Raw genomic sequence first — 24,373 nt, forward strand, 5'->3', positions numbered from 1 at the left:
TACATCTACACAGCAAAAAAACCAAAAAACCACACCCAAACCCTGTGACAGTGAGTCTCAGGGGCTGGGTTTACACACAGGCTCATGGAGCTTGCACTACAAAGCTAAAAAAAATAGCCGTACTACAGACCTTCTGGCTTGGGCCTGAGCTCAGGCTACGAAGCCCAGGGAAGAGGGTGGGTTTCAGAGCCCAAGCTGGAATAGCTACATCGCTATTTTTAGCACTATGGTGGAGTCCAAGTCTATAGACCCAGGCTCAGACTTGCTGCTGCAGGATTTTTTTTTGCTGTGTAGATGTATCCAAAGTGTTTTACATGCTTTAATGAATTATGCTTCATAACAGCCCTTTGAATTATGTAAATATCCTCATTTTACTAATGGGGAAACTGCAGCATACAAGTTAGAGGGCACTTTTGAAAATTTGGTCCTTAAAGGTTCTGGTGCCTTCATGGAGATACATTTGACTGCAAGGCCCACTCCCACTAAAGATGTGGATGAGGGATCAGGGCCTGATTTTGAGTGCTCAGTTTTAGCCTTATTTTAGAAATGTACAGTCTGATTTTTAGAAGCGTTGAGAACCCATAACTCCAACTGAAGTCCACAGGAGTTGCAGGTGCTCAGGCCTTCTAAGAATCAGGTCCGAGGTTGCTAAAATTAGGCAGTCAAAAAACAACACACTCTAAAGGAGAGGCTACTTTGAAAATCTGGGCCTAAGGGTATTCATGTATACACAGCAATTAGACATCCACTTCTGGGCAGTGCCAGCTGACTCAGGCTCATGGGGTTCGGGCTGTGGAGCTGTTTAATTGCAGTGTAGGCATTCAGGCTTGGGCTGCAGTCCTAGCTCTGGGACTCTCCAACTTTAGAGAGTTAGAGCCTGGGCTCCAGCCCAAGCCTAAACATCTACATTGCAATTAAACAGCCCCTTAGCCTGAGTCCAGTAAGCCCGAGTCAGCTGGCATGGGCCAGCTATGGGTTTTTAAGTGCAGTGTACACATATCCTACAGCTCACACCAGAAGTCTGTGGCAGAAAAGGAAAAGAACCCTGGTCTTCTGACTCTCAGCATTTGGGCTAAACCACAAGACTATCCCTGCCTTGGAGCATGTTAAACTTTAGAGATGAAAGCAATAGGAATCCCAAAATTACCTGTGACTATATACCATGTTTTCAAATGTTTCCTTTGATACATAGTGATACTCACGACCATTCTCTTCATAGCTTTTCTGAGCACGAGTGGTGTCTTAAGAAAGAAAAATAAAAATTTTTAAAGTTCTTGTAAGTATTTTCTTTCTTCAGTAAATCAATTTGAGAACAAAGTTCATAGTGAAAAGCCAGGACTCCCAAACTCCATTTTTGGAGCTGTGAATATATAAATTTTAAAAACTCTGTTCATTTTCACAAGTAATCAAATGGAAATAATATAACTAATGGTTTCTACTTTCTAGCTCACAGCAAAAGCCCTGTCTACACTAGAGTGAGATCAGTAAATCTTCCAAAATTGAATGTGTGTCCCCATACTACCCCTTGGGGTCCATTTTAAGCACAATGGGCATTGTTCCTGAAGGAACAGTGAACCATTAGACTTAGACCTTGTCTACACTACACAGTTTTGTCGACAAAAGTCAGCTTTTGTTGACTAAACAGTAGAGTTTTACACACTGCAATGCTCCTCCCGCCAATTTAACTTTCCTGCTACACTGAAAAAATAAAACCACCTCGACAAGTGGCAGTGCATGAAAACTGTTCTGCAGTAGTTTAAAAATGGCCTGCACCGCTCCACTTTATATTGTATTAATTTCTTTGAGAAGGCTAAGAAATGTAAGATTGAGGAACTGGAGCAATTTATCAATTTTAAAACTATTAAAACAGGGATTTAGAGCCTTGCACTTCTGGAGTTTTATCTTCACAAAACCTTGTACCGAATGAGCAGATGCCAAACATCTCTCCATTCAAGTCAGAGATGAGAAGTTGTGAGAATCTGCTTTAGATTTAGTATGCTAGAAGGGAAATCTGCAAGGCTTGCTAGTTTCCTGTCTATCTGGATATTTATATGGCCCTCATTACCATAATATCTGGACACCTTATAAACAAACATTCAATGAATTTATCTTCACTACTCCCCTAGAAAGGGCCTCAGCCCCATTTTATAAATGAGAAAAAATGAGGTATAATGAGATTAAGTGACTTGTCCAAAGTCACGCAGGTAATCCGTTGGCATAACAAGAATCAAACCCAGGCATACCAAGAATCAAATCCAAATAACAGTGGCTTAACCCAAAGACCATCCTTCCTCTTCCCCTGCCAGTTGCAAAAACTGGCCAAAGACAATATTTTAAATAAAGCCCCATAAAATAAAGTAGCTTTTCCTTCTTTCCTGTAGTTCCCACAAAAATAAAAGGAAATGTGTATTGTTAGTCTAGACATCTGTGCCCTTTTAACAAATTCACAGATAGCTTAATATTCTTGATTGATAGGGAAACCATCCCTGCAGCAAAGAGTCTATAAATATTCTGTGGCAGGAGAAAGGGAGTTGATATTTCATGTTTTCTTTCCCCAAAACAGGAAGTTAAAGAGTGAAAGGAACATGTCACATACGGGGTACAGCACTTTGAAAATGATGAGGGTTCATTCCAATAAGCCGCCGCCTTAGCTCATTCACGCCAACCCCTGAAGGACCTGGATAGTTTTAAAAAAAGCCACACACAGTACATTAATGACTGAGACTACACATAAAATAGTTTACTAAAACTATGAGTATATCATATTTATAACAGTCATGTTCCGGTATTATCTCATATGCAAGAACTGGTGAAGCAAATGACTAGCATGGAAATCACGTTACTGCTTCCTCCACTGGGCTTCCCAATTGGTGGCATCACAAATTAAGTGCCTGACTTTGAAAAGTGCAAGGCACCTACAGTTCCCATTGAATTCAACAGGAGCTGTGACTGTTTAGTACTCTTCAGGATCAGGTCACCGCTTTCTAGCAGAATAGCTACAGCCAGAAGGGGACTCAGCAATACTAATTTGAATTATATCTATAGATCTAGATCTATAGACATATCTCAAACATGTACAGATCTAGGATGAGAGGTTTTCCCCTCACCACAAATACCCAGGAATGCTGCGCCTAGCAAAAATATGAGCAGCTTCCATTCAAACAGTTATTAAATCTAAAATTCCATTTTAGGACCAGCAACCCATCACGTATCATGATACTCGCTCAGGGCGAGCCTTATGGGTGGGCAGTGAGGGCAACTGCCCAGGGTGCCGGGGAGTGGGGGCATTTCATGGTCAAGAGGCAGCAGAAGGGCCATGCCCACCCAGGAGGCAGGGGGAGGGGATAAAGGGGCAGGAACCATGACAGCTGCAGTGCTGCTGCCGTTCCTCTGGCCGATATCCACATTGATATCCGCTGAGCTTTCCCAGCTGCGTAAACTGAAGTTTTCTAGGCTGGGTTTTTAACATCCCTCCCGCCATTGCTGTTTCTGTTTGTTCTTAACCATAGTCCTATAAAAGCATCACTTCAAGGTCTTGGTCACAAAGGATTTATAAATGTTTTATCATTGCTATATACATATAATAACCCCATTGAAGTTAAACTGGACTCCGTTTTTGTGATGAAATGTGTTTTCATCCAATATTTGTTACTGTAGGGTTGTCTGAGAGTATTGCATTGCTGAAACTTTTGAAGCATTGAAGGAAATGTTTTGGAACAACAGGAACCACATACAAGCACACAGACTTTATAAAACTGATGTTTGGAAAAAATAAAAGGTAGGTCAAACTTTGCGTCGACCACCTTCAGGAACTACGTGTTAGGGCCCATGTCACTGCCCACTGCAGTCAGTGGGAGGACTCCCACTGGATCGGGTTTTATTGAATCTCTCATTTCACAAGTGCTTGAGCAGTAAGGACACTTCCCTCTGTATTTACTAGAGCTTGTAAGATTTGCATGAGTAGGTGCTTCCCTGTCTGGAGGGCATGCTCCCGTCAGTTGCTGGAACATACCCACTAGCACAATTAGTCGGTTTCGATCTGTGGGATGTCGCTGGTATCTCACCACCTCCTCATAAGGGGCTGCTGCTGCGCTGCAACAGCTGCTGGGACACCGTGCGTAACAGGGCTGCTGGGTGTTCTGGGATTTCCTGCGGCAGAGACGCATGCTTCTACGGAAACCAGCTGAGAAGGGCAGAAAGTAACTAATATTGAAATCCAAGCAGTGGGTGCAGGTGATAACTAGTTCCACTATCTGAATGATCTCCAACTAGGCTACCAAGAACATACTGTGAGTTGTAGCTTTTCTTAAGGTAGAAAATAATTTATCTATAGTTCTTGATAAAAGAGTTCGGTGGGGACTCTGAAAGCAGCTTGGATTTCCAAAATAGAAGCACAAGTATTGAAAGTCACTCTAACTTTGTCCAGAATTAGACCCCCAGAAACAAGTCTGCAAAACAAACCAGAGGGAGATTTCCAGCCATATAGATCATTAGGAATGGGTGACTTGCTCTGGAAAATGTAACTGCTCCAAAAATTCATCCAACCTCTCAACTGAATTCAACCTTTTTTTCAGCTCAGTTCATAAGAGTTCCGTAGTTCACTTACCAGACTTGCTGCTTAGCCTCATCCCCAGCAATGGAAACCTCACATGGTCTGCACTGTATAGCTTGGGAAAGCCCCAGAAGCCATTCACACCACAGCATGAGATTTAAGGGGGAGATCTGAAGGACCAGAAGCCTAGTGCAGCTAAGTTATGCAGGGGCTGGCAACCTACTGGGGAGGTGGGCTTATTGGAAAAGAATCAACAAGCAAGGAGCTGAAAGGGAAGGATAGCTTACTGGGATCTATAAAGGCAAAGTGAATACAGATCGGGTCAGGGAATCTTCAGAGGCAAGGGAAAGGAATGCTTCTGAGAAAAATCACACACAATAGATTTAGCTTCAGACAAGCATCCAGTCTAAATCAAACCTTTTGCCTATTCCTAATCACCACATACCAATAAAGACCCGTTGGCCAGATCCACCGAACTCCTCCTCTTCTAGGCATGAACAAACAAGCAGGAAGGAGAAAGGAGGGTGAATACTGAACAGTCGATTGAATTTCCCCTCATCTTTCATATCACAGAATTGGAAATATTTAAGTCACTGATAATGCCACTGAAATAAGGTCATGAAGTACAGAGACCAGTTTACTAAAGTACTGTATAATATCAAAGATTTAAACCAAGTCACTAACATTTCTATGAAAGTGAAATTTAAGCTCATCGCCCACTAGAAAGTCTAAATAAGAGTTTAAATTCCTCACTTTATTATCTTTGAAAAGAACAGCTAAAGTGTCACACACTGTTTTTAAATATTCATAATGTAGAAGAGCGGTGTGCAATTTAAGTTCTTCAAGTGAAATCTAGCCATCATGAACTCCTTAAATGCAATATTAAAATAATCAAGAATCTGGGAGCTCAAAATATCAGTAAACCTAAAAAAAAAAATCCCAGAACAATTGTAAAAACTTCTGTCTACATCTCAGCCTTAGATTCCACAACCAAAGGCACTTTGATACCTTGCCACTGCCCAAATCACCTGCCTAACCGATCTCCTTCATTTCCTTCTCCTGCACTCATTTTCAGACCTTCTCCCATGCGGTGCTGTGTGCTTGGAACAGCCTTCTTGAACAGTGCACACATTCCCTCCTTAAAACTCCCTTCTTCTGCAAAGCCTCTGATTTCTAATTCCCTACAAATCTCATATCACTCTTCTATAATAAAACATTTCCAAACTGTATAATAAACAAGATGAAAAAAGTTAAAAATAACTAGCAAGAAACCTATTTTGACAGCAGTGTTCAGATCTCATTTCCCATGGGAAACTGTGCCTCGCCTCGCCTCCCCTCCCCTCCCTCCTGCCCAAGCTAAGCTGTATCTTCTTTCCTGTTATTCAGTTTTATTCTCCCTACATCTTCTGTCTGCTGTCTTTTCTTTGTCTCTTTGGTCTAACTTTATATGGAAGTTGTTCCAGGGCAGGGACATTGTCTTTACATTCACCTGGAAAGTGCCAGGCATGCTATGGGATTACCTTTTAAGATTAGACACTACATCGATGGGTGCCTCATGAACAAATAAGCGCCAAAAAGGTAGTTGAATCGCATGGTGTTGTCCATAGTGGACTTGATAATAGATTCTACTCTTCACTTTTCTCAGGTTCTTTGAAGCTTTTCTTCCTGCCTGTGTACATCAATGGATATACACTAACAACACCTCATGTTTGGTTATAGTGAGAATTCCCTGACAAATAATGGGTTGTGGAGCATGCTCTGAAGACATTCAGGCTAAGGTATATAGCGATAATAAATTGCCTGGTTAGCAAAGATGACAGATTTCTGGATCAGAATAAAATAAAATTGCATTTTAATCTGCCTACCTCACTTCCATGGTCATTTCCTCCTAAGCTCTTGTTTGTTCCTCTGCCTGACCTGACCTCTTCACCCAGAGTTAACAAGCAAATTCAACAACTATGTACTGCAATGGGCTGAATTCCCAAAGGTAACAGGGCTATTGTCTGTAGTATTTTTCTGGCTTTAGCAGATTACTGTTTAAAATCTATAGGAGACAAAAGTTTAAAGTTACCTTCTTTAAGCTCCTCTGGAGATTTGGATAAGTATGTACAAACAAGAAGAGAGAGATGAACAATTAGGGCTCCGAGGAGACCAAGTTCAAGCCTAACTGGGCAAAACTGGACCAATTCATATGTCCTTCAACTTGAGTGCAAACTATGAAACACACAATGCTGGTTTGAAATTAAAATAAGCATGTGCCAGACAAACCACAAAACTTGGATCTGAATCCTACCTCCCTAAACAAGAGAGTGCTCAGGTACAGAGTTTGGCTCTGGCCACTCTCCAATAGCGTACTTGGAAAGTACAACCTATAGTTGCTCCCATGACTCAGTTGTCAAGGTAGAGCGGAGGCCTGAGCTGGGAATGATCTTTGGACTTTTTTCCCTGGCTGCCTGGAAACAGAAAAGAGGGGACTCAGCTAATGAGCAGGATTTGAACTAATTCTCCAAGAACGCAACTATTGCGGGGAAAAGGGCATTAGTGGCCCTAAATAAAGATGCAAGTGACTTCCTCACCAACACCCTTATTCTGTTTTGTAAGCCTCAAGCATTGCCCTCAAAAGAGGAGAAGAATGAAGGTTCTGTGAGTTGGAGTTAAGCAGATGGGGAAGAGCCCACATCCAGATCCTTGGTACTCTTGTACAGCAGCAACAGCACAGCAAGAAAAAGAAGAGGGCAAGTAATTTAACCAAAATAAGAAAGCAAATTATTTGAACTGAGAAATTTAGAAGTGATGTGGGATCTAATTTGTTCTAAAAGACCAAGTTTTGTAGTGCTTCAGATACACAGTTGAACATGTATGACAGGACTTTCAAAGTGTGATTGTACTCTGAAAAGTGTCTGTAAAAATGGCATCCTGAGGTTCCATGATTGAGTGCCATGATTTTCTCTCTGAGGTGCTCAGTTTACAATAAGAAATGTGTTTGTTTCTATGCCTGCCCTGAAAACACAGACTAGGATTTAACAAACAGTTTCTTCATTTGTCTTCATCCACAGTAATAAAGATACCATGGACTAAATTAGGGTCTCATTTATACTTGAGAAATCCCATTATCTTCCAGTTATCCCTTCTGACACCTTCGGTTTGCAAAACATGTAATGGATTAGAGCTTAGTAAACATGACTGTCATTGCTGCATAAGAAGGAAAAGAATTGAGCTCACTTTTCCTTCTGTATATGGGCTCTGCAGGGCTAACAGGAACAAACAGCAGTAAAAATTTATTTTGGTCACTGAAGTCACCCAGATATGGCTCTGGATAAACACAGGGAGCAGTTCTACTGAGTAAACAGGTATAATTTTAGAGAGTCACTTTTCAACAGAGAATTGCACTTAAATCCTATTGCTTTTTGTTTGTTTGTTTGTTTTTTGTTGGATACCTCTTACTTGTCTTTGAGTCTTAGAGGATAAGACAGAACTGGAATTAAGCAAGAAGAATTTGACTTACCAGACTCAAATGTTTCTTCATCTTTTACGTCACCCAGATAGCAAAAATAGCAAATACATTTTGTTTCAATACTATTTCTGCTTAAAATAATTTTATCACATCAGAAATTATTTCCCTTCCAATACTGTAAGGACCACATAAGGCTCTGACTCCTGCCAACTTCCCAAACATACTTCCACTGCTTTCTTTTAGTTCAATTAGAAATGAACTTGACCTGCCAAGTGAGAATCTGGATCCAAACTTCTGTCAAAGTTGCTGAAAAGTGAGAACTGGAATCCAAATGTCCACCAGAGTTTGAAGATGTTTGGATTAGGGGTTTTGATTTTTTTCCTCATTTTTACCATCAGTGAAGCACATCCAGCTCCTTGTATTTCACACAATCCCATTCAAAAGGTTAATGTTCCAGAAATCAAACACAGTATACATGAAAGCTCTGATATGAACATCATCCCTAACTCAAACTCCTTATGGACTTGCATTGAGAAATATAACAGTGGAAAATAGATCCTGCAATTTAGGAACATAGGACTTGCCATACTGAATCAGACCTGCAGTTCATCTTATCCAACATCACAGGGGTGGCCAACCTGTGGCTTCGGAGCCACAGGCGGCTCTTCAGAGGTTAATATGCGGCTCCTTGTATAGGCACCGACTCTGGGGCTGGAGCTACAGGTGCCAACTTTCCAATGTGCCAGGGGGTGCTCACTGCTCCACCCCTGGCCCTGCCACAGGCTCTGCCCCCGCTCCACCCCTTCCTGACACCTCCCCTGAGCCTGCCTTGCCCTCAGTACTTCCCACCCCCACCCCCGAGCCTCCTGCACTCCACCAAACAGCTGATTGGGAGGTATGGGGAGGGAGGGGGAGGCGCTGATCGGTGGGGCTGCTGGCATTGGGAGCGGGGAGCTGATGGGGAGGCTGCTGACATATTACTGTGGCTCTTTGGCAATGTACATTGGTAAATTCTGGCTCCTTCTCAGGCTCAGGTTGGCCACCCCTGCAGTATCATGTCTGCAAGAGTGGCCTTTGCCAGTTGCTTCAGAGGCTAGTGCAAGAAATCCTGTTATGGAATAGCCTGCCTCCAAGAAATCTGTCTAACCTCATTATTAAGAGTTTTATTTGTGCTTTGAAGCAAAAAGGTTTATATCCTTTCTAAAATGCTTGGTTTTTTAATCTGTATTAGTATAACTCTGCATAGTCTTGTTATCAATATATAAACATCCAATCCGTGTTTGAATCCAGCGAAGCTTTCTGCCTCAATGAAAACTTGTGGCAATGAGTTCCAGAGGGTCTTAAAAACCACAGTAACTTAATATTATAGGTTTAATGAGCCAAATTGAGACCAACTAGGTTTTCCCCTTTACATCAGTTCTGAATTTGGTCCACTGAATCTATAATCTGCATGGTAAATGCACTGGATCTCAAATTGAGTTTTATGTATTTAGAACAGCCATTCATTTCAACAGAACATCTTCACTACAAGCAAAGATTCATTATAACCAGAATTGCAATCTGTTCGTCTGCAGTGCTTTGAAATGGTCTGGGGCTTTCACTCTACTTCCCACACTCTACTATAAATAGAGTTTCTCTATATATGAGCTCACTATAAGGATGTTCCATTTTATTCAAGAAACACTAGTGGTCTTTGTCTGGCTGGTATATTGCTGCAAACACAGATGAATCTCCTTAAATGAAGTCAGTTACCTGTTTCTACGCACTTCTCATCAATCCGCATGTCGTCCTCTGCAGGTTATAGCAGATAAAAAGAGAAAGGAAATAATCTGATCTCTAAAAGCATTGGAAAAAAAAATCACCAAATTCAAGACTTCAACATCAGTATAGAACTAATCCCCCCTGAAGCTCAAATTGGGTTAAAACATCTTTAATATTTCAATAGCGAAGTACTAATAACTTTCTCTTTCTATAGGCAGAGGGAAAAGGCTTCTTATACCAGTGCTCAAAAGGGTTCCCAGCTGGCAACACATCTGATTTGAATTGTCCAGCTGAAGCAAGAAAGGGGTTTAATTTGAACTGATGCAGTGTTTATATTTCAGATCATCTATTTGAGAAGGATCAGTATGACTATCAGAACATCATTCCCCCCCCCAATACCCTTTGCATATTTTGCAAGTGTATGTTTTTTCTAGAATGCTATACTGCTATACGTACACTGACAATTTTTAAAATTACAGTTGGAAAAATAAAGCTTTTTAAACATCTCTCTCTTCTGTTTTTAGTAATTTAGTAATAAAGCTTGAAACTGAAATCCATGTCCTTATCAGTTTGCTCCCTCCATTGCACACACCACACTGGTCAGCTCTTACAGGTAGGGATGTAAATACCATTTAAAAAGTTAACCATTTAAACTATTAAAAATATTTAGTTTAAATGGTTAACTGATTAAAAGGGCAGGCCGGCACAGGGCTGCTGGGGCCGCTCCAGCCCAGGGGTTAATGGTTCAGGTGGGTTAACCAGTAAGACTAATGCTTACCAGTTAACTGGTTAACATTTTACATCCCTACTTAGAGGTTCATACAAGAATAAGGTGAATATCCTGGTTTTCAGAGTCGGATGTGCTCAACACACAGTTTTGTCCTACTGTTTGTATAGATCTGCAGACTGGATCCATGAAGGGGCAGCTACCCAGCTGGGAAAATGTGACAGCAAGCGGGCTATGTTCCTGGTACAAACTTCAGGGACTGTCCTCCACCAGGCCACCTGTTGTCATCCTTCCTCACTGTGCACTGCCCTCAGAAGTAGACTCATAGGATTTTAAAGCCAGAAGGATCATCTAATCTGACCTGCTGCATAACACAATTAAATAGGATTTCACCCAATAATTCCTACTTCAGGCCCAACATCTTGTAGTAGGGAGGCAAGATGCCCTACTCCCTACCCTCTTCCCCCTGCCTCTTTTAATATATGCTTCACAGCTGCTCCTAGCATTGGTGGGCTGCTGCAGAAACAAGAAAACAAGAAGGTACCCTTTTCTTCTTCCAAGCAGCCTGGTGTACCTTCCTGACTGCCCACCAAAACTCTCCCATTCCCCTCTCCATGCAACACAAGCTCCGAGTTTTCCAGTTCAAACATCTGATCAGACACATGACTGCTGAGCTATGGGTATTTTTAAGTTAACAAAACCACAATGAAGCATTTGTTTAGTCACCCTATTTACACATAATGCAGATAGACTTGGCAGAGAGATGTAAAAGGAAATCTGCCCCAACCAATCCTGACATATATCCTTGTAAGTACAAGTATAGAATCTAGTCATTTTTAAAGTCTTTATAAACAGACAGTATCTTGTACATTTAGATATCAGCTAACATTGGACTTGAAAGGGGATGTGAGGTACTGCAATGTGGTGTCATCCAGGCATCATCTCTTACCTTCTTCCACAGTACTCACTGTCCACGGCAAATCCATTGAAGCAGTTAAAAATAAATACACAGCTAAAGCTATGGCCAGTGTTACAGTTACCAAGTAAAATCAACTGCATCAGAAAGACTCTTGAAAGATGAAAATACAGAGCATTGACTTAACAGTGAAATTCACCTCATGGGTCATTAAAAGCATCAGCAAGTAATAATGCAGACCACAGAAAAACAGAGAAGTTGTGGGAGAGGGAAAGGGGAAGTAGGAGAAAATAAATGTCCTGGCTAGGAAATTACTGCATTTATAGCCAGTAGAAGGATAGTTTAGGTGGGAGGTACATTTCTGGCTTCTTACTTTACAAATAAACCACAAAGTCAATTGGTTATATCTGTTTTTCCATGTCATCTTAGACACTAGGCCCAGAAATCAACTAAAATTCGCAATGAACAAGCATTCATATGAGGAAAGAGTTTATATACCAAGCTTTAATAAGAGAACTACAGTTTAAAACTATCAAATTTATTCTAAAAAGGAAAGAATGAAAAATGAAATGGTATGATTGCAGTAACTGAAATGCTATACATGACACATTGCAGAATATTTTCTGGTACAGAACTGCTAGCTATTCCTTAGTCTCCCTTCCATGCAAATCTACAATAAACTTGTCTTATAAACACTTCAGGAGGGAACAGACAGATTTTTTGCTGCAAATAGCCTATATATAAGGCTCAGTCCTGGATGGTGTTGAGTACTCTCAGCTGCCATTGACTTAAATGGGAATTCAAGGTGCTCAGCACTTTACAGGATCAGATCCTAAATATACTGTATTCTGAGAACAATAATGATCCTTAGAATCCAAAATAGGTTAAGTGCCAAATTCAGATACACCTGCTACTCCCACAGATTTCAGTGGGGATTCTGAATGCATTTCTGAGGTCATAATATGGCCCAATGAATGATTCTTGGTATATAAACTCATTTGATCATGTTTAATTTCTGTATTACTGGATGAAAGAAACAAAAAAAGTCTTCTCCCTCCCCACTTTCACTGGGAGCTGGAGAATTTTGCACTCACATATTGTTGATTTGAGACAGACATGGGGCTGGAAAGGCTGAGACCACCAGAATTCTCGCTGCTTCCTGAACAGAAGGGAATCCAACACAGTAAGAAATCAATTCAGCGTTGCATTACTTTCTACTTAGATGCTCCATTCTATCACCTGCACACAAAATTACAACAGTGCTCAGATCTACCTGAAGGATAAACATCATTACAAACCACCAAGAGCATAGCTAGTGTCTAGGCCACCTACAACTATTGGAGGAAAGCCAGTGTCCTACCACACCTATCAGAATGCCAATATTCAACGTCTCTGGCCTGAAAGTACTGCCTTAAATTAATGCACGTAATGGAGGAGAGCAGTATTAACTGTATTGTGGTACACATGGTTGGAAGTGTGCTGTATTGGGATCTCTCTGAGACACAGTCTTAATTACAACTCCCTCTGGGCCTCTGTGTGTTACAACTCTAAGCTTATCAGTAGTCAGTTGTCTGGCACAATTAGGGGCACCCTATGCTTTTTTTGTTTGTACCCTGGATAGTACAACATGGTTCTAGAACCATGCTAGAGAAGCTGTATAACTAGGCAACTTTGTGTAAAAGGGTCCTTTCTATATATAAACTGACTATATGCAGAAAACAGGGAGGTGGTTGTGTGTTTCTCATTTAAAAAAACCTGTCAGCTCTGCTTTGAGTATGAAAAACACAAAGCTACAGATGCCTCAGACACACCTTTAAAATACTGTAGTGATTTTTAGAAATAATTATGCCTCTGTGGCATAAATTCTGATTTTTATCTTTACATTTTTTGTACCACGAAGGACAGCCCTGAGAAACCAAAGTCCTTAATCTTTGTCTGAAGCTATTTATTTTAGTTTGTGTATATAGGACCGATATTGTTAGGGGCTTTACACACTAATATAAAGATAATGTCTCTGCTCTGAATTACTTACAATCAGACTTAAGGTGAAAAACATCCTGTTTTCACACAAACGTCCATAGTACTATTAAAACAGGAGAAGACCCATGCAGAAAGGTCATACTGTCTGTCAGGCATCAGTGTGTCTTTATTGATTGAATCAATCTGTACTATAATTGCTAAGTTCAGATCATGAAACCCAAGGTAACTGGCTCATTCTCCGGTTTGAGTTCAGAAACACTAATTTTCTTACCTCTTCAGAAGATGGTTTGACGGTATCAGCCCAGCACAGGCACTCAGGTCTGAGACTTGCCTGGCCTGCCACCAGAGGACATCATTCTGGTCAACAATCTGAAGGATTTCACCCTTTTTAAAGGGCAAGCCTGCATCAGCACAAGGTATGGCAGGGTCCTGCAGGGGCCAGTAATCTGCCATTGCTCTCACATAGAGCTGATACAGAACATACAGACATAAGTGAAGGCGAGCTTCTTCAGAACAGATACAGTAACAGTGTGTATGAATATTTACAAACTAAGGGCCTAATCTGACTTCAGATGAAGTTAACAAAAGTTTTCAGAGTAACAGCCGTGTTAGTCTGTATTCGCAAAAAGAAAAGGAGTACTTGTGGCACCTTAGAGACTAACCAATTTATTTGAGCATGAGCTTTCGTGAGCTACAGCTCACTTCATCGGATGCATACCGTGGAAACTGCAGCAGACTTTATGTGTGTATATAAAGTCTGCTGCAGTTTCCACGGTATGCATCCGATGAAGTGAGCTGTAGCTCACGAAAACTCATGCTCAAATAAATTGGTTAGTCTCTAAGGTGCCACAGGTACTCCTTTTCTTTTAACAAAAGTTTTGTTATTGACTTCAATGGGAAGAGCACCAGGTCCAAAATCCAATTATTTTCCTGATCAAGAAAAATGTAGTCATCTAGTATACTGTGAACAATTTGACCTTCTCCCTCTGGATCACTCCAGAGATGCCTTCACTATCTTTAACTTTATCACAGCTTGCTATATTTAATTACATTACCTACAGCAAACTATTAATTTCAGTGGAGACATATATGTCTAGGCGAGACATGTTATTAGAGATTTCTGTGAGCTGGGCTGGCAATAAATGCTTCTAAACAACCTTACCCTCGTGTATCATACTGTGCAGACTGCCCATTAGACATTATTGGATTAACTGCAGTAACAATAATAATCTGGAAGAAAAAATAAATTAATCTCTTACTGTTGTTTGGTTGCTGACTGGTCGATCAGAAACTGGAATCAGTTTGAACATAATTGTTCCCTGGGACAGAGTCTAAAAGATTTCAGAAATAAAAAAGGTCAAAATATATTTACTACTGGTAACACACTGAAAGCATTTTAAGTTTCATCACTGCAAAATGAATGATGGCTCCAAAAGCCTGTTATAAATATCCTTTCTATAAGAATGGAAATTGCTTAGCTCCAGCAGAATGCCATATACAGAATCATAGTTAAAACAAAGATCTTTAAAGGAAAAAGATAGATTTAATTCCTGTGTTGGAAACTTTGGAACCTTGCTAAGACTTCTAATTCCCTTAAATATATGTCTTGTTATTTTCAGTATCAATTCACAATTAATTTTAGTTCTCAAATCTAATTTAAATTAACTATATAGGGCTGGGAAAGCATACAAGCAGGGAAAAGAATTGTTTTCAAGATTTGTAGATTGTGTGTTATGGTGAAGTTTGTATTTCTAATGGTGTGTTATGCATCTGAAGATAGGTGCTAACAGAGAAATCACGAGAGATAAACAAATAAAAGAACAGACACTAACCAGATTGGAACCTCACTGATTGGCACGAACAACTAGAGAGCCAATGAAGAATACTAAATATTGTGACCTGGTGAGCAAGCTGACCAACTTCAGGGGTAGTGCATCAGAGTGATCTTTGTTTGCTAATTTTGACAAAGATTATTTAGTTTACATTATTTATGACAGTACTTGGTAACATAGGAGTTAATGCGTTTTGTAAAATGAATGAAGGCTTAGGAATGTGACACCTTATGACAGCATTCTGCAACTAATCCTTTGCAGAGAAATGGAGTGAGACTACTGGGGTAAGGGTTGGCCGAATTATTGATTTTAGATAGAGAGAATTAGTGAGGTTCTACTGGATTTTGTCCCAAAGGACCCCTAGTACAAATGGCAAAGGGTGGAATGCATCTCTACACAGAGATCCGGGCTTATGCACCACTTCAGCCCTATTTGGAAGGCTTAAATAGCACATAGGCCATGTGCTGGCTCACTGCACAGGATAAATGTGATGTTATTGACATACCCTGCAACCACTGTTATATATTTGCAGCAAATATTGTACAGCAGTTGTCGGGTAAGGTGTCTATATAAAGGCTATGGTTTGCTGGTTATGATTATGGTGTGTGTGTGTGTGTGATTTTTGTAGTTGAAGTTATAAATGTTGGCTATGTACTTGTATATCAATGTGTTTTGATTCTGAAGTAGCCTTAGTAAAGCATTTGGTCAGCTTCTTGAGAAAGCAGCGTGCAAATTTAGTGCCCAAACAAGAAACACTTAACTGACAATGGATCTTGGAAAACTCCAATCCACATAAGAAGTCTTCCTGGGAACCTGCAAGGTAGCATGTGGGCCATGGCTGCCACCTGTAAAGAACTGAGTCATGCATGGACATGTGACTTGCCCATGTGACTCCAGACTCCATTTTGCTGTAATTTTCCACAGTAAGAACAAAAGGGTGTTCTTACACCTGGAAGAGACTATAAAAGGCAGCTGCCTCATCTCCATCTTGTCTTCAATCCTGCTTCATACCTCTGGAGGAACTTTGCTACAAACTGAAGCTTTGAATAAAGGAATGACCCATCCCAGCTGTGGATGTACTCCAGAGACTTGCTTTGAACTTGCATTTTATTCTATCACTGCTACAAGCCTGAACAAAGAATTTTGCCATTACTGTATGTAATTGATTCCATTTAACCAATTCTAGCTCTCATCTATATCTTTTTCCTTTTATGAATGAACCTTTAGATTTTAGATTCTAAAGGATTGGCAACAGTGTGATTTGTGGGTAAGATCTGATTTATATACTGACCTGGGTCTGGGGCTTGGTCCTTTGGCATCAGGAGAACCTTTTTTCTTTTACTGGGGTATGGGTTTTCATAACCATTTGTCCCCATAACAAGTGGCACTGGTGGTGATACTGGGAAACTGGAGCGTCTAAGGGAATTGCTTGTGTGACTTGTGGTTAGCCAGTGGGGTAAAACCAAAAAGTCTTCTCTATTTGGCTGGTTTGGTTTGCCTTGGTGTGCATAGAAACCCTAGCCTTGGGCTGTAACTGCCAAGCTTAAAGCAATTTGTCCTGAATTGGCACTCCCAGTTGGGTCCCATCAGAACCAGCATCGTTACAATGAACTTCACCCACAATGAAAAAACAGACAAAGTAGTGCATTACATGTAAAATTATTGCTTGTGTGTAGGTCTTCCTCCCTCTACAGTTTACATTGAGAATTTAGGCTGCTCTTTTTAAAGTGCATTTATGAGTACATATAATTACACTTGAGCTACAAATAAATAAAAAAAAAGAAAAAGAAAAAAAGTAAAGTGCATTTCATACCAGAATGTGGATAACTTGCTCTGGCTCTAGTCCCTCCACTGAAACTCCATTCACCTCTACCAGCTTGTCTCCAGCATACAACAACCCTAAAATAAAAAGGTACAGGAAAGAAGACACTTATTATAGAGAAGACGTGATTCTGAAAAAGTTCAGAGATGCAACAGAAGACTGGAGAACAGCCCTGAAATAAGAAATGCTCCTATCCTAGATTCGGACCCGAGTCAGGAATTTCAGATCTGAAGTAGTATTGTGTTGTGGATAAAGCAGACAGCTCTGTATAGCCTTCACTGTGCAATCTCAAGCAATTGACCTGACTTCTCTGAGCCTCAGCTTCTCTATCTGTAGAATAGGTGTATTCAATCTTCCTCTTTTCTGTAAAGCACTTTGAGATCTAGTGATCATGAAAAAGGACTTAAGGAGTGTTAACTATTCTTATCCAAACTAGAGTTCCCCCAAAACTGACGTGTTCCGATTCAGAGTTCTGGTAGTTGCATCTTCCCCTTTAACTGAGTTGAACAGGTTATCTCATCCTAACAGGATTTCATTCAGCCACTGTATACAACTTGCAACTGTATATCCTTGCAACAAACCCCGTTGCCAACTCTGTCCACATATCTATTCAAGGGACACCATCATAGGACCTAATCACATCATCCACACCATCGGGGCTCGTTCACCTGCACATCTACCAATGTGATATATGCCATGTTCCAGCAATGCCCCTCTGCCATGTACATTGGCCAAACTGGACAGTCTCTACGTAAAAGAATAAGTGGACACAAATCAGACGTCAAGAATTATAACATTCAAAAACCAGTTGAAGAACACTTCAACCTCCCTGGACACTCAATTAAAGACCTAAAAGTAACAATTCCTCAACAAAAAACTTCAAAAACAGACTCCAACGAGAAACTGCAAAACTGGAATTAATTTGCAAACTGGACACCACCAAATTAGGCTTGAATAAAGACTGGGCGTGGATGGGTCATTGCACAAACTAAAAACTATTTCCCCATCCTAATTTTCCCCCCTACTGTTACTCACACCTTCTTGTCAAATGTTTGAAATGGGCCATCCTGATTATCACTACAAAAGTTTTTTTTCTCCTGCTGATAATAGCTGACCTTAATTGATTTGTCTCGTTAGAGTTGGTATGGCGACCCCCATCTTTTCATGTTCTCTGTGTATATATCTATATCTTCCTACTGTATTTTCCACTCCATACATCTGATGAAGTGGGTTTTAGCCCATGAAAGCTTATGCCCAAATAAATTTGTTAGTCTTTAAGGTGCCACAAGTACTCCTCATGCTTTTTGCTGATACAGACTAACACAGCTACCACTCTGAATACTGTAAGATTGTGTTTGAAGCTAGCTGTCTCACCTTTATTTAATGCAACACATTTACCCTGGAATGAGAGAGTCATGAAGAAATAAAAAAAAAAGTCAGAAGTACTTCAATGTGAGGCAATTATTACTATTTATATGGTATTGTACAAGGTGTGTGCCTAAAAGTTCTAACAGGAGAGAATTTACAGTTGCAGAAAAAAAAACGACTTTTCCCTGCTGTGTGTTTCAAATGACACTTACCACTTCTGTCTGCTAGCCCACCATGGATCACCCTGGCAACCACAATGTCACCCGTTATCTCATGGCGTTTAATGGTGGCACCCTGGAAAAATAAAAATAAATAAATATCTTTCGATTCCTTTAAAACTGCAAGTCTGATCTCCTTAATGCCTGGAGATTACTGAAAGAGATTCCTTTTCCCCTTAAAGCTGCACAGTATTGCAGGACCCGTAAGTACAGTGCACAATACGTTAAAAGATGTGTAAACCTAGTCTCTTAAGGGACATGAACAAAATGGTCATTATACAGCCCAGTTTCCGACTCTCACATTCTATAAAATCTTACATAGGGCCTACTGTAATGCATCTTTTCCATCTCTAATGTTATGATTTTCCAGTGCTAATCCCTGTATTTATCACAAGCATAGTACAACATAAAATCCTTAGTTCACAAGGGCAAACAACTTCCAAGAAATTTTGTTAGTTTTTTTCCTCCTTCCCCCTCCATTTGCCAAGGAGGCACTTTATTTGTTCAAGATGAGTCTGTCAATTTAAAAGAGAATAGAAATAACAAAATTTCTATAGCATTGCTTATAAATAACCCATTTATACAAAACACTTTATTGAATCTATTGCACAAGTTCAAATAATCAAAACATGAGAAAGCTTCCTTACCAGGGGCTGCTTGTTCTTCACTAAGCAGACAATCCTCATGGCTTCTTCATTTTCAGGGATGTTATCTGGTAGAGGGGGAAGGATTGGTTCAAAATCTTTCTGGGCCACAGTATCATGAGCTGATAGTAAGGCCTGTGACATGAAGAAAGAGGCAAGCAAAGGTCATCCCAAGAAATAGCTTTAACTGGGGTCCAGGAGTCAGAAGCGGGAGACTGTATTCTTACATGAATACAGACCCACACGGCGGTGAGTGACATCATAGCTCTTTCCACTGAAAAATTCAATCACTGGACATTTTCCTGATTTCTTGGAATTTAATCTTAGGAGAACTGTGTCCTCATTTGATGCTATAGCACAAGCACATAAGCTTTGTAATAGTTTTTAAGACAAAACAAGTTTGTTCATGTAAAAATCCTGCCCCGTGTCTCTAAGAATCTTTTTTTAAACAGATCTCTCAAAAGCATAGATATTAAAGACAGCAGTTACCATCAGTCTGTTGTGAGTACTGTAGATATTTAATTCTTTCATAAGGTAGGGGATGTGACACAGACTTCAGAGGTAGGGAAAAGAATCCCACAGTTGCAAATTCACGGATACCATTGTCCACTAATTTCTTCTTGTCATAACTAATCCAAATTTCTATTGCCTTCTTTGCTGTCTTCTGCAGGCAGCTGCAAAGCTCATTCCCCCCATACTGCAGTCGTTTCAGTGAGAGATGTTTCCACTCCCCTTTCAACGGCCAGCACTTGCCTTCAAGTTTGGATTTCGCAGAAGTCGTCTCAGCTCTCTGATCTCTGTAGATTGAGGGACTCCACGTAACAACTCCACCACCTGGTGATGAGAGAGTGGGAACTGGATCCATCTGGAATTCCTATTTTAAATACTGTAGTAAACTATTTGGTGAACTTAATTTGGTAATGTAAACAGACCTTTTCTTTAACTCCATGCTAAGAGACTAAGTGAATTCTCTTCTCCAGTCCTACAACTAGATTTAATGACCAGTATAAGTTTCTAGCATGAACCATTAAGCTTCCAGCTAATTCGGTCATGAACTGATTAAAATTCACAGATCTGAGCCAGGCTCCTTTATGGTCAGTTCTTATGACAAGGCAGATTTTGAATTGGGGAAGAGGGACGATCTAGCAGTTAATGCACAGGACTCGTAATCGCTCTGCCACAGCCCATGGGATTCTGGGAATTCCACACCTTCTATGTGCCTTTGATCCCCTATCTGTACAATGGAGATGATTAACTACTTGTCTCACAAGGGAGCGAGGCTACATTCATTAATGCCTGTGATGTGCACTCAGATCCTTGGACAGACTGCGCCACAGATATGCAGAGTATTATTATGTGCAATCAAATTAACAGATTAGGGTTCGGTAAAAAAAGGAATATAGTCTCTTATATAATCTCACCTCACGAGACAGTGCACGTGCTTGGGGTGTGACCGGGACTGGTTTTTTTCTGATAGATTGATGGAGGCATTCATAAACCTATAGGGTGAAATAATAAAGAAAAAGGCACAATGCAATACTACTCAATGGGGCGATCCATTCACATGGAAAACATACACATATACAGCAGTGCCACACCACTAAGGATTTTCTAGGACTAGCTAGAATAAAAATTATAAATAAGGCTATGAGCTAGTCACGGAATCCATGACTTCCAGCAACCTCCATGACTTCAGCCTGCGGTGATCAGGAGCTGCAGGGTCCCTCGCCACCAGCGAGGGCAGGGAGCTGCAGGGTACCCCCGGCACCTCTGGCAGCTCCCCGAGCCCACAGCTGCCGGCGGGGGAATCTCTGAGCCACCCATGCTGCGGATTGCTCCTAGCCCCTACACAGTTGTGTGGGGACTAGCAGATCCCCATTTTGTCAGGTATATTTTTAGTAAAAGTCACGGCGTCCGTGAATTTTTCTTTTTTGCCCATGACCTGTCCATGACTTTTACTGAAAATATCCATGACAAAATCTTGGCCTTTATGATTAAGGCTATCAATCCTTCTGATTCAGGACCTAACTACAGATTGCCAGCTGAGGCCAATCTTAAATCTCTGACATTGTATAGTATTACCCAATTAGCCAGGTACACTGTGGTTTTCCACCTTAATCTGAAGTATCTGGCTGTCAAAGGAAGATAACAGGCTCACTGGACCAGTGTTCCAATCCAGTATGGCAAATCCTCAAAGATTCCACTGTTTCCTTTCTTCCCCTAACTATAATCCTTACTCAAAAAGCAAAGCTAAAGTAAATCACCAAATTTAAAGACTGATTTCAAGGAAATTTTTATTCACCTAGACCAGTGGTCTCTAACCTTTTTACGCCCAAGATCACTTTTTGAATCTAAGGGCAACCCAGGATCTGCCCCGCCCCTTCCCCAAAGCCCTGCCCCACTCACTCCATCCCCTCCCCCCCCACCCTCACTCACTTTTACCGGGCTGGGGTAGGGGTTTGGGAGGGGGTGTGGGCTCTAGGGTGGGGGTTCACAGTGTGGGAGGGGGCTCTGGACTGAGCCTGGGGCAGGGGGTTGGGGTGCAGGAGGGGGTGAGGGGTGCAAGCTCTAGGAGGGAGTTTGAGTGCAGGAAGGGGCTCCAGCCTGGGGCAGAGTGTTGAGGGTACAGGGTGCTGGCTCTGGGAGGGTGTTTGGGTGCAGGAGGGGGCTCTGAGCTGGGGCAGAGTATTGGGGTGCAGGAGGGGGTACAGGGTGCTGGCTCCAGGAGGGGGCTCAGGGCTGGGGTGCAGCCTTCCGCCGGGCAGCACTTACATCCAGCAGTGCAGCACTTACGGTGGCGGGTGCAGCAAGACTGAGGCAGGCTCCCTGCCTACCCTGGCTCCACACTGCTCCCAGAAGGGGCCAACATGCCCCGGGGGGGTAGAGAGGGGAAGACACGTGGCTCCGTGCGCTGCCCCTCTCTGCAAGCACCCCCCCTGCAGCTCTCCCAGCCAATGGAAGCTGTGGTGGTGGTGCTTGCAGGCAGGAGCAGCGCACAGAAGAAGACCCCTGCTCCCCCACACCCGTGGGGCCACGCCAGCTGCTTCTGGGAGCGGCGTTGGGTAGGGAGTCTGCCTTAGTGGCAGCCACGCTGCGCTGCCAGAGATCGCAATCGACTGGGAAATCCTCTAGGTTGGTGACCAGTGACCTGGAAGGTTTTTTTTATTTTTGTTTTATTAACATTGGACCTGTTTACAGACCTTAAGTTACTTTCCTGCTAAAATGTTTAACTTAGTTTTTTGAACTATTTTGTCTAACAGGAAAAATTTCCTTCCCAGTTTAGTCTGATGCTAAAGTACAGCCCTTGATTATACATCACACCAATGCAATCAATAGTAAATAATATTTCACCCTCATATAGCACTTTTCATTCATTCATTTGTACAAAACAGGACATCACCCCCATTTTACAACTGGGGTACAGATCACCACCTGCAGCCAATCTTAAATCTCCCTGTGATTGCATGGTATTACCCAATTAGCCAGGTACACTGGGATTTTCCACCTTAATTAGAAGTATCTGAATTAACCTACAATCTCCGCATGGCACATTGAGGCAGATGCCAGTTGGACATATTGTTCATAGAATCATAGAATATCAGGGTTGGAAGGGACCTCAAGGAGGTCATCTAGTCCAACCCCCTGCTCAAAACAGGACCAATCCCCAATTTTTGCCCAAAATCCCTAAATGGCCCCCTCAAAGATTGAACTCACAACCCTGGGTTTAGCAGGCCAATGCTCAAACCACTGAGCTATCCCTCCCCTTCTTCTCTAAGGAAGACTGACCTTGCAGACAAAGAGGACTTTACCTTTAGGAGAGCTTGCAGCCAGGGAGATCTGAGCAGGTCGTATAACACTCCAACTCCATTGACATCTCTTTTACAGAACAGACTCAATTCTTGTAACACTAGAGTCAGAACATGAGATAAACGTGAGCCCAAGAAACAAGGAAGTGCAGTGCATTTCAGCACCAACAGCTGAACAAAAAAGCCAAGTATTGGCCCAGACCTCTGAGAAGGTAATTCATTTGAATTTACATTCCCTTATAATGTGTCCCAGATACCCAACTGGTAATTCCTTAAGAAAAGGCTCCCTGTCCTCAGCTCTATGGTACATACCTTCTTATCAGCTGTATTTGTGCAGGGCAAGCAATTGTCCACTGATCAGAGAAACATATTCCCCATAGGCATTCCACACCTACTAAGTTTGAATCCAAGTTGACATTTATTCCAACCATGTACTGTAGTAACTCTGCCTTGCCCATGTTTTAGGGATTTCTTTTAGATTGTAAACTCTTTTGGGGGCAGGGTTTGTATCTCTTCTCAACAGCGGAAAGTGCCAACCACATCTCAAGGGCTATCTAATATATAATAATGATGCACATTCCAGTCTGACCTGATAGTTCAGTTAATAAATCTGTACCACTATCAGCCATCCTGTACTTTACCTGCTGGGAATGGGGAAAGAGTCATTCTTATCAGAAACACCACCATTTCCCCTACATAAAGAGAACAGGAATAGTGTGCAGACACAATGGAAATCTAGACCTATTTAGAATCTGAAGGAGGCATAAGACTTTTGGCCCTTATCAGTTTATGACCATTATTCAAAATCAGGCCTATATGCAACAGGAAACTAGATTTTTCCAGCAGTATTGGATCATTTCTAAAGTCCTATGCTCTGCCCAGGAAATATGAGAAAACTGAAAATATTAACATATGAAAGTCTGAGGATATGTGGCTAACTCCCATTGAAAGTCAATAGGACCTATGCATCTAATTCACTGAGGCACTTTGTAAATCCCACTAGGCACCAAGCTGCATCTTCAAGTGCCTAAATACCTTTGTAAATCTGCTCCTAGATGATTTTCTGACACAGGCCAAATAAAACTGATCTGCTCCCTCACCCCCAAATACACTCCGATTTTCAACACTTTCTATTATTTCCTCTCTTCCTTTTTTGTGCTTCCATGGGGTGACTATGCTTCTCCGTCCTGCCTCAAGTCAAGCATCTCACTAGTAAAACCAGTCAAGGGACAACATATTCTCTTCATTTCCTTCTTTCACTCCCCTTTGTTGTTAAGCGCTGAAGGCTGGAAT

General features: G+C 41.4%; 1 protein-coding gene across 1 annotated transcript in view; it reads right to left on the minus strand.

Moving 5' to 3' along the window:
• The window catches only part of MPP4 (MAGUK p55 scaffold protein 4), a 57,450-nt gene that overhangs the window by 7,923 nt on the left and 25,154 nt on the right, over window positions 1-24,373 (minus strand). The window contains exons 3-16 of the mRNA XM_073306434.1: window positions 23,084-23,181; window positions 20,696-20,773; window positions 20,028-20,108; window positions 19,278-19,409; window positions 18,625-18,706; window positions 17,036-17,121; window positions 14,650-14,721; window positions 13,662-13,858; window positions 12,505-12,569; window positions 11,444-11,461; window positions 9,759-9,797; window positions 4,013-4,183; window positions 2,597-2,677; window positions 1,148-1,241 (exon numbers count right to left, since the gene is read on the minus strand). Of these exons, the coding sequence (XP_073162535.1) occupies window positions 1,148-1,241; window positions 2,597-2,677; window positions 4,013-4,183; window positions 9,759-9,797; window positions 11,444-11,461; window positions 12,505-12,569; window positions 13,662-13,858; window positions 14,650-14,721; window positions 17,036-17,121; window positions 18,625-18,706; window positions 19,278-19,409; window positions 20,028-20,108; window positions 20,696-20,773; window positions 23,084-23,181 (1,294 nt within the window). The remainder of the gene's footprint in view (window positions 1-1,147; window positions 1,242-2,596; window positions 2,678-4,012; window positions 4,184-9,758; window positions 9,798-11,443; window positions 11,462-12,504; window positions 12,570-13,661; window positions 13,859-14,649; window positions 14,722-17,035; window positions 17,122-18,624; window positions 18,707-19,277; window positions 19,410-20,027; window positions 20,109-20,695; window positions 20,774-23,083; window positions 23,182-24,373) is intronic.

This window comes from Lepidochelys kempii, chromosome 11, assembly GCF_965140285.1.
Source record: "Lepidochelys kempii isolate rLepKem1 chromosome 11, rLepKem1.hap1, whole genome shotgun sequence".
Classification (NCBI taxonomy): domain Eukaryota; kingdom Metazoa; phylum Chordata; order Testudines; family Cheloniidae; genus Lepidochelys; species Lepidochelys kempii.